We start from the raw sequence: 16,234 nt of genomic DNA on the forward strand, positions 1-16,234 counted from the left end.
CATGTTGTGGGGGTGCTTTGCTGCAGGAGGGACTGGTGCACTTCACAAAATAGAAAATTATGTGGATATATTGAAGCAACATGAAGACATCAGTCAGGAAGTTCAGGGTCCTGTTGGTTCCAGACTTGGTGACTTTTTTTGGTCTTTGACCATTTGTATTGCCTTCCTCTGACACTGCCTGGTATAGAGGTCCTGAATGGCAGAGAGCTCGGCCCCAGTGTGTATTTGACAGTCTAGTATCTTGAAAGTTCTGTAATACAGCTATGACATTCATTTTTCAGGCAATTTCCGCGTGAAGAATTACGTTTCGGTCTGACTATTGAAAATGAAGAGGAGGATTCAAAGATCTGAGCAGGAATACTCAATAGACTGTGAGTGATCAGTATGAAGGCCATTATGTTGTTGTAGTATAACATTTTGATGACAATGGTGAACGAACACACGCGCATGATCAAACCACCCTAGCAGAAAGTTATGGTACCTCTCTCTATTTTAAGGTTGTGCACTTTGTAAACTCAATGAAAATTGTCCGGACAAATATGGCGAGAAGATCACACTTAAGTCACATGAACTCACTGTGCACTACTTTTGCCTGGTAAGAGAGAGAGAGTGTGTGTTTGTGTGTGTATGTTAGAATTACTCATTGTTAAAATATTTGAATATGGCCTAGCTTGAACCAAAATATTTTCTCATTGTGGAATATCATTATTCAAACAGTAGCAATCTATTTGTTTTATTGTTCAGTTGTTTACTAAAGGAAGCTTAAATGTACAGAATGTTTTCGGTGTCTGATTTTTTTATATTCCAGCTGATGTCAAGTGGAGTGTATCAGCGTGGCAAGGAAAATGAAGGCATCTATGGCTTTTTGGTGGATGATATTAAACAGGAGGTCAGCAGATCCTACAGACTAGTAAGTCAGTGTGTTCATTCATGTTGAGTGAGTATTTATATAGCCTACTTTACTGTTTCTTTATAGGCTAGGTACCATTCACCCTCTTCAGCTGAGCAGGCACTTTGACGCTTGCTGCCATAGAGATACGGTACAAAACACACACACACATATGTTCTATTTAAATCTGTGCTTGCCATGGCCCGCATGGTCTCCGAGCTGTTTCAGTAGAATAGAGTTTTACAGAGTGGCTTGACACACCAGGTAGAGGTCAGGAGCTTGATCACTCACCGAGCAGAAATGCTGCTCACCCCTGCTGAGAGACCACTGAAAGTAGTGAAGTCTGTACAAGTTGTTTAGTATGGTGTACGTTTGTATCAGGGTTCGCCTAATCCTAAAGTGTTTGTCCACTCCAAGCCTAAGTAGCACTTTTATCACAAGAAACGTTCTGTACATATTTTAGATTTAGCCTTCAATAGTTTCTGGTTGCTTGGATTCTTGTTCAAAAACATTTTTGCTTTCTGTGTACCCTGTGTTTTAGAAGTGTGCAGTCTGCAAGAAGAACGGTGCCTCAGTTGGGTGCTACATCAAAAGCTGCCGGAAAATGGTCCATTTTCCATGTGGCAAACAACACCAATTCATCTTTCAATTCACAGACCCATTTCCGTAAGTGACCATGATTATATTTTACCAGTATGTTTTGTGTCTAGAGATTCTAAACATAATCCACAGCAGCCATGGCAAATGTAGTAACAAGGGGAGAATTCTGCTCAATTCTTGTTTTTGAGATTAGAAATATGGTTAAGTATGCTTAAGCTGTATGGTTAAGCTTTATTCAAAAAAATGGTTAAGTCATATTGGTCTTCATCAGAAAGAAATCCGCACTCTTATCTCACAGAAACAGAAACGTCGCTTAATGCTTTGGTGCACCTCTGCTTGTTTTCCCCCAGCTCCTACTGCAAGGATCACAGTCCCACCCAGTCGTTGCCAGTCTCGTCCTGTGTCAGTGAGCCCCTGTCTTGCTCAGTGTGTCTGGACCCCATAGAGGCCGTTCTCTCCTACTCCGTCCTCAAGTGTCCTGCCTGCCATGGCAGCTGGTTTCACAGAGACTGTGTACAGGTACTTACATCCAAACTAGCAGTGACCCTCTTGAGTGAACACATTATTTATAAGCAACTTCATACAGAAGGTGTTGTAACAGGGCTTTACATAATGTGTTATAACCCTTATTCCAACCTCTATCTAGCGTCACATTGGCATATAAGTGATTTGTGAAGCATCTATGGCGGTCTTACAGAGAGTTTATGAATGCTTCATAAAACCGTTAATTGTGACTGCATGCAATCTCTTATCTATTTTCTATCTATTCCACCAGAACCAGGCTCACAGTGCTGCCATGTTCTTCTTCAGATGCACTCTGTGCAACAACAAGGACATGTTCCAGCAGGAGATGCTCCGGATGGGAATCCACATACCAGAGAGGTATTAGTCACCTTCTAGAACATTATTCATCACTGTCCTGTGCCTTTTCCAGGGTCTACAGTATGTGTGATGTGTGGGGGGGGGGTGTTGATAGCAGAGCAGAAGACTCATTTCTATTGTATTAGTGTTGTGGCATTATGAGTTTTAGCTAAAGTATTCTGTATCTGTGTGCCATAGAGATGCAGCCTGGGAGCTGGAAGAAAATGCCTATGGAGAGTTACTGCAGGTGTACCAACACTGTGATGCCAACAAATGTCTCTCCCGCAGTGGTCGGACAACCTCTTCACGCACTGGGTAAGCTCTACTGTAGTGTGGGTATGGCTGAAATGGTTGACTGGCAAAAATGTGTTTATTACTCAAATAAATTTGAGTCTCATATGTCTTTTTGGTTTTCAGATTGTTTCAAATATTGCGTTGCATGCTCTGTGGCTCAAGAGGTACCCACCGAAAGTGTGCTTCCGTCAACGCTTTTGAGACTGACTGGGCTTGTGAGGACTGTGCAGCAGCTGTAGATACAACAGGTAGTCTATTTGCCGTACTGTGTTTGTTTTGGTCTAACTGGACGTGAAGTTATGACCAGACCAGTTATAATAGGAATGAAGAACTGATTTTTATTATGGTGTGTATGAAGTCTCTACATCTCTGTTATAATCAGTCTTCTTTTTTGTTTAGCTTCACTACCCAGACACACTGACTCTCCACAGCCCGCTGGGCAGAGAAGAAGCAGGTCTTCTAAAAGGAGTCTTATCCTGACCCCTCGCCAATCACCCATAGTCTGTAAAAGGTACTGTACATTATTGTCTTCAGACAAAAATCCAATGGCGCCCTTCAGTCAGGGGCTGGTCTATTGATAGTGCTGTCGGCCCTGGACCACACATTGTCCCTGGAGGCATGGGTTCAAATCCCGACTGCGCCATTTTCCATTCTATGTCCCTCTCTCCATATCTCAATAACTACTTATTCACGGTATCTATCAATAAAAACAAAATGCGTACAAATAATAATTATTATTATTATTGGCGACACAGACAAAGTCCAGATGTTTTCCAGGGCAATTGTTTAGTCTTTCCTTAAATCCTGTGCTAAGAACACATCAGCCATATTGGAGATAAACAGATTGTTTTTAATGATGGGCAGGCCATCGTTGTCGGGAAGCTCTGCTAAAGAGATCCTACAGGAGCTTGCCAGTCAGATATCACAGCACCACCCGTCCATGCCAGTGGTGGTGAGTGGGAACAAGGTCCTGGAGGCTGCCATGGAGCTAGTGAAGACGAGCGACTTCAAGTCGTCCCATGCCCTGGCGGTGAGATTTACAAGCAGCAAGCACATTTCCAGCCCCGGCAACACCCGGCGCTTCCTCAGCCTCCTGGTGCAGCAGCTGCAAAATACCGTCTTTGAAGGTCCCGATGGTGCCAAGAACCTGACCCTCGACGCACAAGGTAGGTCAATAACCACCCCCCCCCCCCCCCCCCCCCCGTACAAAACACGCTCCAGCTCTCTATCATAAACTCACACTACCACCATCCCTTGCTGAGTCTGGGGTCATAAACTAACATTCGTAGTTACGTTTTGGTCGTGCTGAGCGATTAGTGCTTTTTGTGTTCGACTATAAAAAATTATCACAGATTTTGGTTTCGATTATTGGGATTGAATGCTGTAACAACACAGAATATAACAATTAATAAAGTCCCATGATGGTAGTGACTGCCCATTACTACACGCCACTTAATGACCATTTATTCACTTTAGTTTAATAAATCATTTCAGTTGTGTATTTTACATTTGTTGTATTTGATGACTTTATTATTTAATTCCAAGTCATCTTATCTCTATAAAGCTGCCTATGCTGTCTGACAAAATCACTATTTTGTAATTCTTCAAAGTAAATAAAGCATACTTTTATGACTGCTGAATACCAACTATCAATCACTTAGATTTTGTATTTTCAGATGGAGAAACCTCTCGAAGCAACAGCTGCTCTCTATATCCCCTCACAATCTCTTTCTCTCTGTGTTACTGTAATAGCTGTACTAGGATCTGTCTGTGTTACTGTAATATCTATACTAAGATCTGTCTGTGTTACTGTAATATCGATCGTGCATTTTTCCATCTCTTCTGTAGCAGGCGTAAAAGAAACACAGACCGGACAAGTAGATGCGCAATGGATTATGGTCATTGTTTTTTTAATTACCACGTTTTATGCGCTAAACTATGTAGAATATTGGCCTGTTGGAAACTACAACTCCCTAATACATCGCCCAGTTCAGGCTGGATCTGATTTATCTCTAGAGAAACTGTACCATGTGCGCATTGATCTCACACCAAAAAAATTTGGGGGGAAATTATTGAACCGACGTCGGTCAATTAGTTGTTTAAAAACAAAAAATTAACTGAAAATGTGGTTAATCTCTCAGCAATACATTTTGGGGTTACATTGTTATCAAACACGGGGGATGTGGTTTCTATAGGTTCTCAGCTTCTATGTATTGTCTCATTTCTATGTCCTGTTTTTCCTAGCTCTGAGGGAGGATGTCTACTTTGACGTAGGGTGTCTGCTGTCCCTGAGTCTGATCCACGGGGGACCTCCTCTGGGCTTCTTCTCCAGGGCTCTATACCAGCACCTGTTCAACTTCCCCAGGGATACTCCTCTCACTGTGGAGGACATGGGCAACACTGGATTCACAGACAAAGTCAAGAAGGTACATCTTTTACCATGTCTCTTTTTTCTCAGATGCTGAATAGATTCTAGATAGATTATTTTTAAATGTTGGGCAGTCGCACTTCTCCCCCAAAAAAGAGTTAATTGGATAGGACAGATAGAGGAAAGATTAAGATACCACTGCTGCAGTATATGACCGCTGGACCACCCTATGGCTACCTATTCATTGCTAAATCATTGCCACTCAAAAAATATTTAAAATGTTCAGTGTAAACTTAAACGACTAAAACCAAATATGAAGTATGTAGAAAACATAATGAACCTAATACATTTTTAAATAAGATAATCTTTGAGAACTAATAATCGGCAGAATAAAAAATTCCCTAAATATCATGGTTTGACATGGATCTTGTTATAATGTTTGAGTCACTCAGATTGCATAAGAACACAACATATGCCATTTCAAAATGTGTTGAATTGCAGGAAACTAGTTTTAAAACCATAGTCTTCTCTCCGCCCTGTGGCAAAATGTGTAGAATTGCAGGAAATTGTCTTTAAAACAGCAACATTTTGTCTCTGCGGCCAAGCGGACGGCCTATAAAATGTTCAGTCGGATACCATGCCATTGGCCACAGCCACTACCACACCCCCATCATGCCCACCACCTAAGCCCCGTTTTGATCCAGAAAAACCTCTGGCGTTACAATGTGTATTTGTAGCGCTTGATGCATTGAGTCTTGGGCGTTTTTCAATGAGGTAAATGCAGATGGGCAATGCCATGCTTCAGCATATTTATTTAAAGCAGCTATGCTGCATCAGTTGGATTACAGGTTATATTATACATTTTTCTTGGAGTAGAATGTCCTTTAAAAATGTCAACAGAAGTGACCTTCTCACAGCCATTCTCACAGAAAGAAAGAAATCCTAGGGGAAACACTGGAAGGCTTTAACTCATTTGCCAACTCTTTTGCTTCAGATTCAGGAATCTAGATCCTTGGAGGAATTGAGAGAGGCAATGCAGTCAGCTTCAGAATACCTGGAAGTGGCTGGGTGCATGAGACCAGTTGACAGCCTTTCTGACAAAGACACACTTGTTGAAGATATTGTGAGCTTCCACCTAATCACAAGAATGCAGTTACCCTTCCAAAGGTTCGTATGTCGATGTTTTTACGAGTACCTTTTTGACCGTTTCACCTAGTGATGCAACGATATGACATTTTTGGCCGATACCGATATCCAATATTTTCCTTGGCAAAAAAAAAACAATACCGATAACCGATATATAAAAAAAAATGTGTCCTTTTAATCATTATAGTACAGTTAAATAGTTAACACACACACATGGACGCAGCGGTCTAAGGCACTGCATCTCAGTGCAAGAGGCGTCACTACAGTCCCTGGTTTGAATCCAGGCTGTGTCACATCCGACCGTAATTGGGAGTCCCAAAGGGCGGCGCACAATTGGCCCAGCGTTGTCCGGGTTTGGCCTGGGTAGGCCGTCATTGTAAATAAGAATTTGTTCTTAACTGACTTGCCTAGTTAAATAAAGGTTACACACACACACCACACTGACCAAAAAGTTATTTTGTTGGCATTTACGTACACTACCGTTCAAAAGTTTGGGGTCACTTTTGAAAGAAAAGCACCTTTTTTGTCTATTAAACTAACATCAAATTGATCAGAAATACAGTGTAGACATTGTTAATGTTGTAAATAACTATTGTAGCTGAAAACTGTTGTTTTGATTAAAGAAACAATAAAACTGGTCTTCTTTAGACTAGTTGAGCATCTGGTGCATCAGCATTTGTGGGTTCGATTACAGGGTCAAAATGGCTAGAAACAAAGAACTTTCTTCTGAAACTCATCAGTCTATTCTTGTTCTGAGAAATGAAGGCTATTCCATGCGAGAAATTGTCAAGAAACTGAAGATCTCGTACAACGCTGTGTACTACTCCCTTCACAGAACAGTGCAAACTGGCTAACCAGAATAGAAAGAGGAGTGGGAGGCCCCGGTGCACAACTGAGCAGGAGATGGGCTTCTAGGCAGAGTTGCAAAGAAAAAGCCATATCTCATACTGGCCAATAAATCCACACAGCAGACATTGTGGGCTAGGTTAGAAATGCTGTGTTGCAAATGTAGCGCAAAATTTTACTTGCCGTCATTACGTCATGTTACATAGGTATGCACGTCAGCTTTGACATCGGTTTTGCACATCAGCGTTGAACTAGACATCAGACCAATACCAATGTTGGCATTTTTAGCTAATATCAGCTGATTCCGATATGTTCACCTATATTTCATGCATCCCTAGTTTCACCATTTCTCAATTTGTTTTTATTGTTTCTCAAACATACAGTACCAGTCAAAAGTTTGGACACACCTACTCATTCCAGGGTTTTTCTTTATTTTTACTATTTTCTACATTGTAGAATAATAGTGAAGACATCAAAACTATGAAATAACACATATGGAATCATGTAGTAACCAAAAAAGTATTAAACAAATCAAAATATATTTTATATTTGAGATTCTTCAAAGTAGCCACTGTCCTGGTAATTCTAATCAAAGGGAAGAGAGACTGCAGATTATTTTAAACAACACTTTATTATAAGATTTGCAAAATGGAGAATCAACCATCCACTCAACAGTGCATAGTTAAAAGCTCAATGAACACAGTTGTCCCTCTCATTTTATAGAAAGTGCCTCATCTTATCTATATGACAGTTAGCAGATGTGTAGAAAATGGACGGAACATAGTAGACAAAAGCTTGTATGTTAACTTCTTATGGATAGGGGGCAGCATTTTCACATTTGGATGAAAAGCGTGCCCAGAGTAAACTGCCTGCTACTCAGTCCCAGTTACTAATATATGCATCTTATTAGTAGATTTGGATAGAAAACACTCAGAAGTTTCTAAAACGATTTGAATGATGTCTGTGAGTATAACAGAACTCATATGGCAGGCGAAAACCTGAGAAATCCAACCAGAAAGTGGGAAATCTGAGGTTTGTAGTTTTTCAAAGCTTGGCCTATCGAATACCCAGTGCCTATGGGGTCATTTTGCGCTTCCTAAGGCTTCCACTAGATGTCAACCGTCTTTAGAAACTTGTTTGAGGCTTCTACTGTAAAGGAGGGGCTCATAAGGGCTCTTTGAGTCAGTGGTCTGGCAGAGTGCCACAAACTTGACGCTCGTTCATGTGAGAAGTAGCTCTCGTTCCATTGCTTTTCTACAGACAAAGGAATTCTCCGGTTGGGACATTATTGAACATTTATGATAAAAACATCCTAAAGATTGATTCTATACATCGTTTGATATGTTTCTACGACAACTAATATAACTTTTTGGAATTTTCGTCCGACATTCCCACTGGACTTGCCCGCGCCTCGTGAGTTTCAATTTGTTTACTAAACGCCCTAACAAAAGGAGGTGTTTGGACATAAATGATGAACTTTATCGAACAAATCAAACATTTTTTGTGGAACTGGGATCCCTGGGAGTGCATTCTGATGAAGATCATCAAAGATAAGTGAATATTTATAATGCTATTTCTGACTGTTGACTGCACAACATGGCGGATATTTCTTTGGCCATACAGTTACCTGCCAAATTGTGGAGTCAACAAAAGTCAGAAATAGCATTATAAATCTTCACTTTGCTGATCTTCATCGGAATGCACTCCCAGGACTCCCACTTCCACAATAAATGTTTGTTTTGTTCGATTACGTCCATATTTATGTCCAAATACCTCCGTTTTGTTTGCGCGTTTAGTTCACTATTCCAAAGGCACAATGTGCGAGCACAAAATCCAGAGGAAAAGTCAAGAGTTCCATTACAGTTTGTAGAAACATGTCAAACGATGTTTACAATCAATCCTTATGGTCTTTTTATAATAAATCTTCAATAATATTCCAACCGGACAATAGCGTATTCATTACAGAGGAAAAAGAAGGAACGGCGTGACCGCGCAGTAAACAACTCATTGGCCACACCTTAGTCCACTTGTTGAAACAGCTCTTATTCGACCCCCTTCCACAATAGAAGCCTCAAACAACTTTCTAAAGACTGTTGACACCTGCTGGAAGCCCTGGGAAGTGCAATCTGGCCCCATAGACACAGCATATTAGATAGGCAATCACTTAACCTCTCTGGGATATGTGGGACGCTCAGTTGGCCAATAGCCAGGGAAAATGTAGAGCGCCAAATTCAAAAAAAATTGTATAAAATTAAACTTTCATTAAATCACACATGTAAGATACCAAATTAAAGCTACACTCGTTGTGAATCCAGCCAACATGTCAGATATCAAAAAGGCTTTTCGGCGAAAGCATAAGATGCTATTATATGATGATAGCACAACAGTAAACAAAGAGAGTGTAGCATATTTCAACCCTGCAGGCGCAACACAAAACGCAGAAATAAAATATAAATCATGCCTTACCTCTGACGAGCTTCTTTTGTTGGCACTCCAATATGTCCCATAAACATCACAAATGGTCCGTTTGTAAGACTAATTCCGTCCATATATATCCAAATTGTCCATTTATTTGGTGCGTTTGATCCAGAAAAAAACAGCTTCCAATTTGCGCAACGTCACTACAAAATATCTCAAATTACCTCTAAACTTTGCCAAAACATTTCAAACTACTTTTGTAATACAACTTTAGGTATTTTTAAACGTTAATAATCTATCAAATTGAAGACGGGTCTATTTGTTTTCAATACAGGAGGACAACAAACTAACGCTACTTTTCTAGTCTTGCGCAACTCTCAAACAGTACACATAACGTTACACTGATTCCAGATGGCCGTACTTCTTCATTGCACAAAGGAATAACCTCAACCAATTTCCAAAGACTGGTGACATCCAGTGGAAGCGGTGGGAACTGCAAACAGGTTGATTAGAAATCTAGTATCCCAATGAAATTTCATTGAACAGACAGTGACCAAAAAAAATAAAAAATCTGAATGGTTAGTCCTCTGGGTTTTGCCTGCTACATAACTTCTGTTATACTCACAGACATGATTCAAACAGTTTTAGAAACTTCAGAGTGTTTTCTATCCAAATCTACTAATAATATGCATATCTTATATTCTGGGGATGAGTAGAAGGAAGTTGAAATTGGGCACGCTATTTATCGAAAAATGAAAATGCTGCCCCCTATCCTAGAGCAGTTAAATGAAACTACAAACCTCAGATTTCCCACATCCTGGTTGGATTTGTCTCAGGTTTTCGCCTGCCATATGAGTTCTATTATACTCACGGACATTATTTTAATTTTGGAAACTTTAGAGTGTTTTTATCCAAATCTACTACTTATATGCATATCATAGCTTCTGGGCCTGGGTAACAAGCAGTTTACTCTGGGCACCTTATTCATCCAAGTTACTCAATACTGCCCCCCTTTCCCAAAGAAGTTAAAGCAAGGCCCCTGAATTCTTGTGTATTTTCTGCACTATGCAATGATATTGGCAAAGACCATGTAAGGCTTTTACAACATACAGAAGTGCGCTGGTTATCAAGGGGCAAACTATTGACATGTTTTTTTTTTAAATTGAGAGACGAGTTTAAAGTTTTCTTTACTTTTCAGTTCTGCCCACAAATTTTCTATGGGATTGAGGTCAGCGCTTTGTGATGGCCACTCCAATACCTTGACTTTGTTGTCCTTAAGCTATTTTGCCACAACTTTGGAAGTATGCTTGGGGTCATTGTCCATTTCTAAGACCCATTTGCGACCAAGCTTTAACTTCCTGACTGATGTCTTGAGATGTTGCTTCAATATATCCACATAATTTTCCATGCTCATGATGCCATCTATTTTGTGAAGTGCACCAGTCCCTCCTGCAGCAAAGCACCCCCAGAACATGATGCTTCCACCCCCGTGCTTCACGGTTAGGATGGTGTTCTTCGGCTTGCAGGCCTCCCCCTTTTTCCTCCAAACATAACGATGGTCATTATGGCCAAACAATTCTATTTTTGTTTCAACAGACCAGAGGACATTTCTCCAAAAAGTACGATCTTTGTCCCCATGTGCAGTTGCAAACCGTAGTGTGGCTTTTTTATGGTGGGTTTGGAGCAGTGTCTTCTTCCTTGCTGAGCAGCCTTTCAGGTTATGTCGATATAGGACTCGTTTTACTGTTGATATAGATACTTTTGTACCTGTTTCCTCCAGCATCTTCACAAGGTCCTTTGCTGTTGTTCTGGGATTGATTTGCACTTTTCTCACCAAATTACCTTAATCTCTAGGAGACAGAATGCGTCTCCTTCCTGAGCGGTATGACGGCTGCGTGGTTCCATGGTGTTTATACTTGCATACTATTGTTTGTACAGATGAACGTGGTACCTTCAGGCATTTGGAAATTGCTCCCAAGGATGAATCAGACTGTTGGATGTCTCAAATTTTTTTCTGAGGTTTTGGCTGATTTCTTTTGATTTTTCCATAATGTCAAGCAAAGAAGCATTGAGTTTAAAGGTAGGCCTTGAAATACATCCACTGGTACACCTGCAATTGGCTCAAATGATGTCAATTAGCCTATCAGAGGCTTCTAAAGCCATGACATAATTTTCTGGAATTTTCCAAGCTGTTTAAAGGCACTGTCAACTTAGTGTATGGAAACTTCTGATCCACTGGAATTGTGAAATAATCTGTCTGTAAACAATTGTTGGAAAAATGACTTGTGTCATGCACAAAGTAGATGTCCAAACCGACTTGCCAAAACTAGTTTGTTAACAAGAAATGTGTGGAGTGGTTGAAAAACGAGTTTTAATGACTCCAACCTAAGTGTATGTAAACTTCCGACTTCAACTGTAAATCTCACCCAATGTCTTCAGTGTTTCTAGTGAAGGTGATCGGGCCTCACCAGGATGTCAGAACAGAGATCATAGGTCAGTCAGCCCTATTAAGTATTTTCTTTCCCTTTTCTTTCCCTGTTCTTCCAAACCCATTTAAAAGATTTCAAATGTGACCCAACACACCTCCAAGAAGGAGAGTGATGGAGTGCTGCATCAGATGACCTGGCCTCCAATCACCCGACCTCAACCCAATTGAGATGGTTTGGGATGAGTTGGACCGCAGAGTGAAGGAAAAGCAGCCAACAAATTCTCAGCATATGTGGGAACTCAATCAAGACTGTAGGAAAAGCATTCCATGTGAAGCTGGTTGAAAGAATGCCAAGAGTCTGCAGAGCTGTAATCAAGGCAAAGGGTGGCTACTTTGAAGACTCTAAAATATATTTACATTTGTTTAAAAAAAATTGGGTTACTACGTGTGTTATTTCATAGTTTTGATGTGTTCGTTATTATTCTACAATGTAGAAAATAGAAAAAATAAAGAAAAACCCTTGAATGAGTAGGTGTGTCAAATTTTGACTGGTACAGTATATACAGTACGTAAACGTAGACCATTTTAAAAGGTTAGAATTCTACTATACAGTGCATTCGGTAAGTATTCAGACCCTTTGACGGTTTCCAGGACCTCTGGCAGTGATTACAGCCTCGAGTCGTCTTGGGTATGACGCTGCATGCTTGGCACACCTGTTTTTGGGGAGTTTCTCCGATTCTTCTCTGCAGATCCTCTCAAGCTCTGTCAGATTGGATGGGGAGTGTCGCTGCACAGCTATTTTCAGGTCTCTCCAGAGATGTTCGACTTGTCCCGAAGCCACTCCTGCGTTGTATTGGCTGTGTGCTTAGGGTCATTGTCCTGTTGGAAGGTGAACCTTCGCCCCAGTCAGGTCTCTCCAGAGATGTTCGATTGGTTCGAGTCGGCTCTGGCCGGGCCACTCAAGGACATTCAGAGACTTGTCTCGAAGCCACTTCTGCGATTTCTTGGCTGTGTGCTTAGTTGTTGTTCTGTTGGAAGGTGAACTTTCGCCCCAGTCTGAGGTCCTGAGTGCTCTGGAGCAGGTTTTCATTAAGGACCTCTCTGTACTTTGCTCCGTTCATCTTTGCCTTGATCCTGACTAGTCTCCCAGTCCCTGCCGCTGAAAAATATCCCCACAGCATGATGCTGCTGCCACCACCATGGTTCACCGTAGGGATGGTGCCAGGTTTCCTCCAGACGTGATGCTTGGCATTCAGGCCAAAGAGTTTGATCTTGGTTTAATCAGACCAGAGAATTCTTGTTTCTCATGGTCTGAGAGTCCTTTAGGTGCCTTTTGGCCAACTCCAAGCTGGCTGTCATGTGGCTTCCGTCTGGCCACTATACCATAAAGGTCTGATTGATGGAGTGCTGCAGAGATGGTTGTCCTTCTGGAAGGTTCTCCCATCTCCACAGAGGAACTTTGGAGCTCAGTCAGTGACCATCTGGTTCTTGGTCACCTCCCTGACCAAGGCCCTTCTCCACAGATTGCTCAGTTTGGCCGGGCGGTCAGCTCTAGGAAGAGTCTTGGTGGTTCCAAACTTCTTCCATTTAAGAGTGATGGTGGCCACTGTGTTCTTGGGAACCTTCAATGCTGCAGACATTTGTTGGTACCCTTCCCCAGATCTGTGCCTCGACACAATCCTGTCTCAGAGTTCTACAGACTATTCCCTCGACCTCAATGCTTGGTTTTTGCTCTGACATGCACTGTCAACTGTGGGACCTTATATAGACAGGTGTGTGCCTTTCCAAATCATGTCCAATCAATTGAATTTACACAGGTGGACTCCCAAGTTGTAGAGACATCTCAAGGATGATCAATGGAAGCAGGATGCACCTGAGCTCAGTTTCGAGTCTCATAGCTTAGGGTCTGAATACTTTTGTAAATAAGGTATTTCTGTTTTTTATTTTAAATACATTTGCAAACATTTCTGAACCAGTTTTCGCTTTGTCATTATGGGGTATTGTGTGTAGATTGAGGAAAAAGTCATGGGGTGCGAATGCACTTTAACTATGTTTAAGACATTGTGAGCCAGGGTTTTGTTAACTATATGTTAAAGGTCCAATGCAGCCATTTCTGGGTAACAATTAAGTACCTTACATGCTGACCAGACCGGACATGTCACGTGCGCGAGCGTTGCAAAATAAATGTAGAAATCCATGCTATTCAATTATTGCACCCACACTGCTCGTGCACGCCAACGAGCGTCTGCGATACCAAGGGTTAAAATTGAACTCCTTTCTATTTCTGACGCAGATCGCGCTGCAAGTCCTGCCTCTCCCATCTCCTCATTGGTTTAAAGAAGCAGGTATCCACATGCCATCTACTCATTGGTTATACCCACGTGGGTGATTGAAAGACAAAATGTTTTGCCGGTTGTCGTGGTAAAAGTGTAGATGCCAATCACCATATAAGTTCAAAGATGAAAAAGCCTGGAAGGAGGAGAGATGACTAGAAATTATTCGGTTGCCCATTTTATGTGTGGATTAATTGTCGGAGTAGAGGACCTTGTGCATTTCAGGTAAAATAACTCAATGTTTATATCCCAGGACAAATTAGCTAGCAACAGCAAGCTAGCTTAATAGGACAAATTAGTTAGCAAGTGCAAGCTAACTAGCTAAATTGCCATACATGTTTAATGCTTTTCGACCTGTCCCCAAATTAATGTCATTGGTTCAGAGTTAGTTTTGATATTTTAACCTGCGTGTTGTGATCGTGTTTGGTGTAGGGGGACAAAATAAATGTATGCATGATGGCGCACGTGTGCAGCCGGTTTGGGTTCCGTGTTACTTGTTTTCAATTAAAATGGTAAAAAATAAACCAAAATAGCTTCTTAGCAAAGAGCAATTTCTCAAGCAAGAGTTTTGCTAGAACTGTCTGGTACTGGTCTTGTGGGGAGTGGAAAATGTAAAACTAGCTGTTATTGGCAGAGAGGTTTGAACTTTTTCTTATTGGTTGATTAACTAATTTACCGCTTGGTGATGTCACCAGGCAGGCCAAAACTGGCTGAGATTTCAGGCGGTCTTTTCAAACAGCTCTTACACTAAAAGGGCATTATCATAATTTTCACAGTATTATTCCAACCTCATAGTGTGGATGGATATATATATAACTCAGGAAGATCACAATTTGGATTTTACTAGGCCTTTAACTATATTTTGTTGAACCTTTTTGTGCTTTTAGGTTCTGTGAAGGTTTGAAAACCCTTGGTGTGTTTGACCAGGTCCAGATGTTTCCGGGGGCCTTTGTTAGTCTGTTCTGTTCCTCTCCTGACAAGCTGACTGCTGAGACCATGTCTGCCCTCTTCACTGTTAAGTTTTCAGAACAGGAAGAGACCACAGGGAAGGAGAGTGCTGTGGTCACCTTCTGGAGACACTACCTAGTGGAGTGTGAAGGTACTTTGACCTCCAATGACTGATTGATTGATATATGTGATTAAAAATACACACTCAAAGGCCATTCAGACAGTGTACACTACTATTACAAGTCTATTCAGTAAAACTAACACAAGCACATGAATGTCCCTGTCTATCTCCATATATTACCCATCCTCACCAGTCTCTCTGTTCACTGGTTACAGTTGGCAGATGTGCAACATCGCTAGAGGACGTGCTCATCTATGCCACATCCGCTGATGTGGTGCCAGCCATAGGGTTCAGCCCCAACCCCACCGTATCCTTCCTCAACCCCCTGGACCCTGCCGGGGCCTTTCCCAAGAGCCAACCCAGCTCTAACCACCTGGTGCTGCCTGTGGTGCCATCCTACCAAGTCTTTAAGAAGAATATGGAGTATGCAGTGTGCCAGCTCACAGTGATGCAGGCCATTTGATCACAGACCGTCTTGTTCTATATGAACACAGCTTTAACAGACTATTACTGAACTTGAGGGACATGTTTCATTTGGATTTTGGACTTCAATTAAAAAGGGGTCACCTCATAGACTTTTATAGAAGATTTATGTAGGGTATGTCCATCATGACAGATATGAATTTTCCATTATAGGCTTCAGCTGTTGACTTTCACACTAATTCAGACGGCTCATGATAGGTGCTACATTTGTTTGAATGGTAATGTTTGTTGCTTCATTTGGGATTCTTAAATTTATTTTATGTTGTACATATTGAAGTGAATCAATGTTTTCTGTAAAGTTAATTATGCTACAGTTGATGTTTTTGTGATTGTTTTAGCTTCTTGTGTTGGCTTTTGTATTTTATATTTTTAGTAACTTTACTCATGCCAAATAAAATGTTTGCATGTTATATACTTGGGGTAAAAATCTCAACCATCACAGCAGTATTCAGAATGTATTGGGGCATGCTGAATCCACTGATATGCACGTATCATTTTG

At 41.2% G+C, this 16,234-nt stretch overlaps 1 protein-coding gene across 4 annotated transcripts in view; it reads left to right on the forward strand.

The window, feature by feature from the left end:
* Positions 1-16,150, forward strand: part of g2e3 (G2/M-phase specific E3 ubiquitin protein ligase) — an 18,121-nt gene extending 1,971 nt beyond the window's left edge. Inside the window, exons 2-15 of one of the 4 annotated variants that reach the window (XM_039009748.1) lie at positions 282-371; positions 498-595; positions 809-910; positions 1,431-1,555; positions 1,840-2,008; positions 2,265-2,371; positions 2,549-2,665; positions 2,768-2,892; positions 3,044-3,155; positions 3,509-3,810; positions 4,889-5,070; positions 6,007-6,179; positions 15,071-15,282; positions 15,468-16,150. In XM_039009748.1, coding sequence (XP_038865676.1) covers positions 326-371; positions 498-595; positions 809-910; positions 1,431-1,555; positions 1,840-2,008; positions 2,265-2,371; positions 2,549-2,665; positions 2,768-2,892; positions 3,044-3,155; positions 3,509-3,810; positions 4,889-5,070; positions 6,007-6,179; positions 15,071-15,282; positions 15,468-15,715 — 2,118 coding nt within the window. In that variant the 5' untranslated portion in view covers positions 282-325 and the 3' untranslated portion in view covers positions 15,716-16,150. Of the gene's footprint in view, positions 1-281; positions 372-497; positions 596-808; positions 911-1,430; positions 1,556-1,839; positions 2,009-2,264; positions 2,372-2,548; positions 2,666-2,767; positions 2,893-3,043; positions 3,156-3,508; positions 3,811-4,888; positions 5,071-6,006; positions 6,180-15,070; positions 15,283-15,467 lie in introns of those variants that run through there. The other 3 variants (XM_039009752.1, XM_039009749.1, XM_039009751.1) reach the window with 3 other exon arrangements.
* The last annotated feature ends 84 nt before the right edge of the window (positions 16,151-16,234 follow it).

This window comes from Salvelinus namaycush, chromosome 15, assembly GCF_016432855.1.
Source record: "Salvelinus namaycush isolate Seneca chromosome 15, SaNama_1.0, whole genome shotgun sequence".
Taxonomy (NCBI): domain Eukaryota; kingdom Metazoa; phylum Chordata; class Actinopteri; order Salmoniformes; family Salmonidae; genus Salvelinus; species Salvelinus namaycush.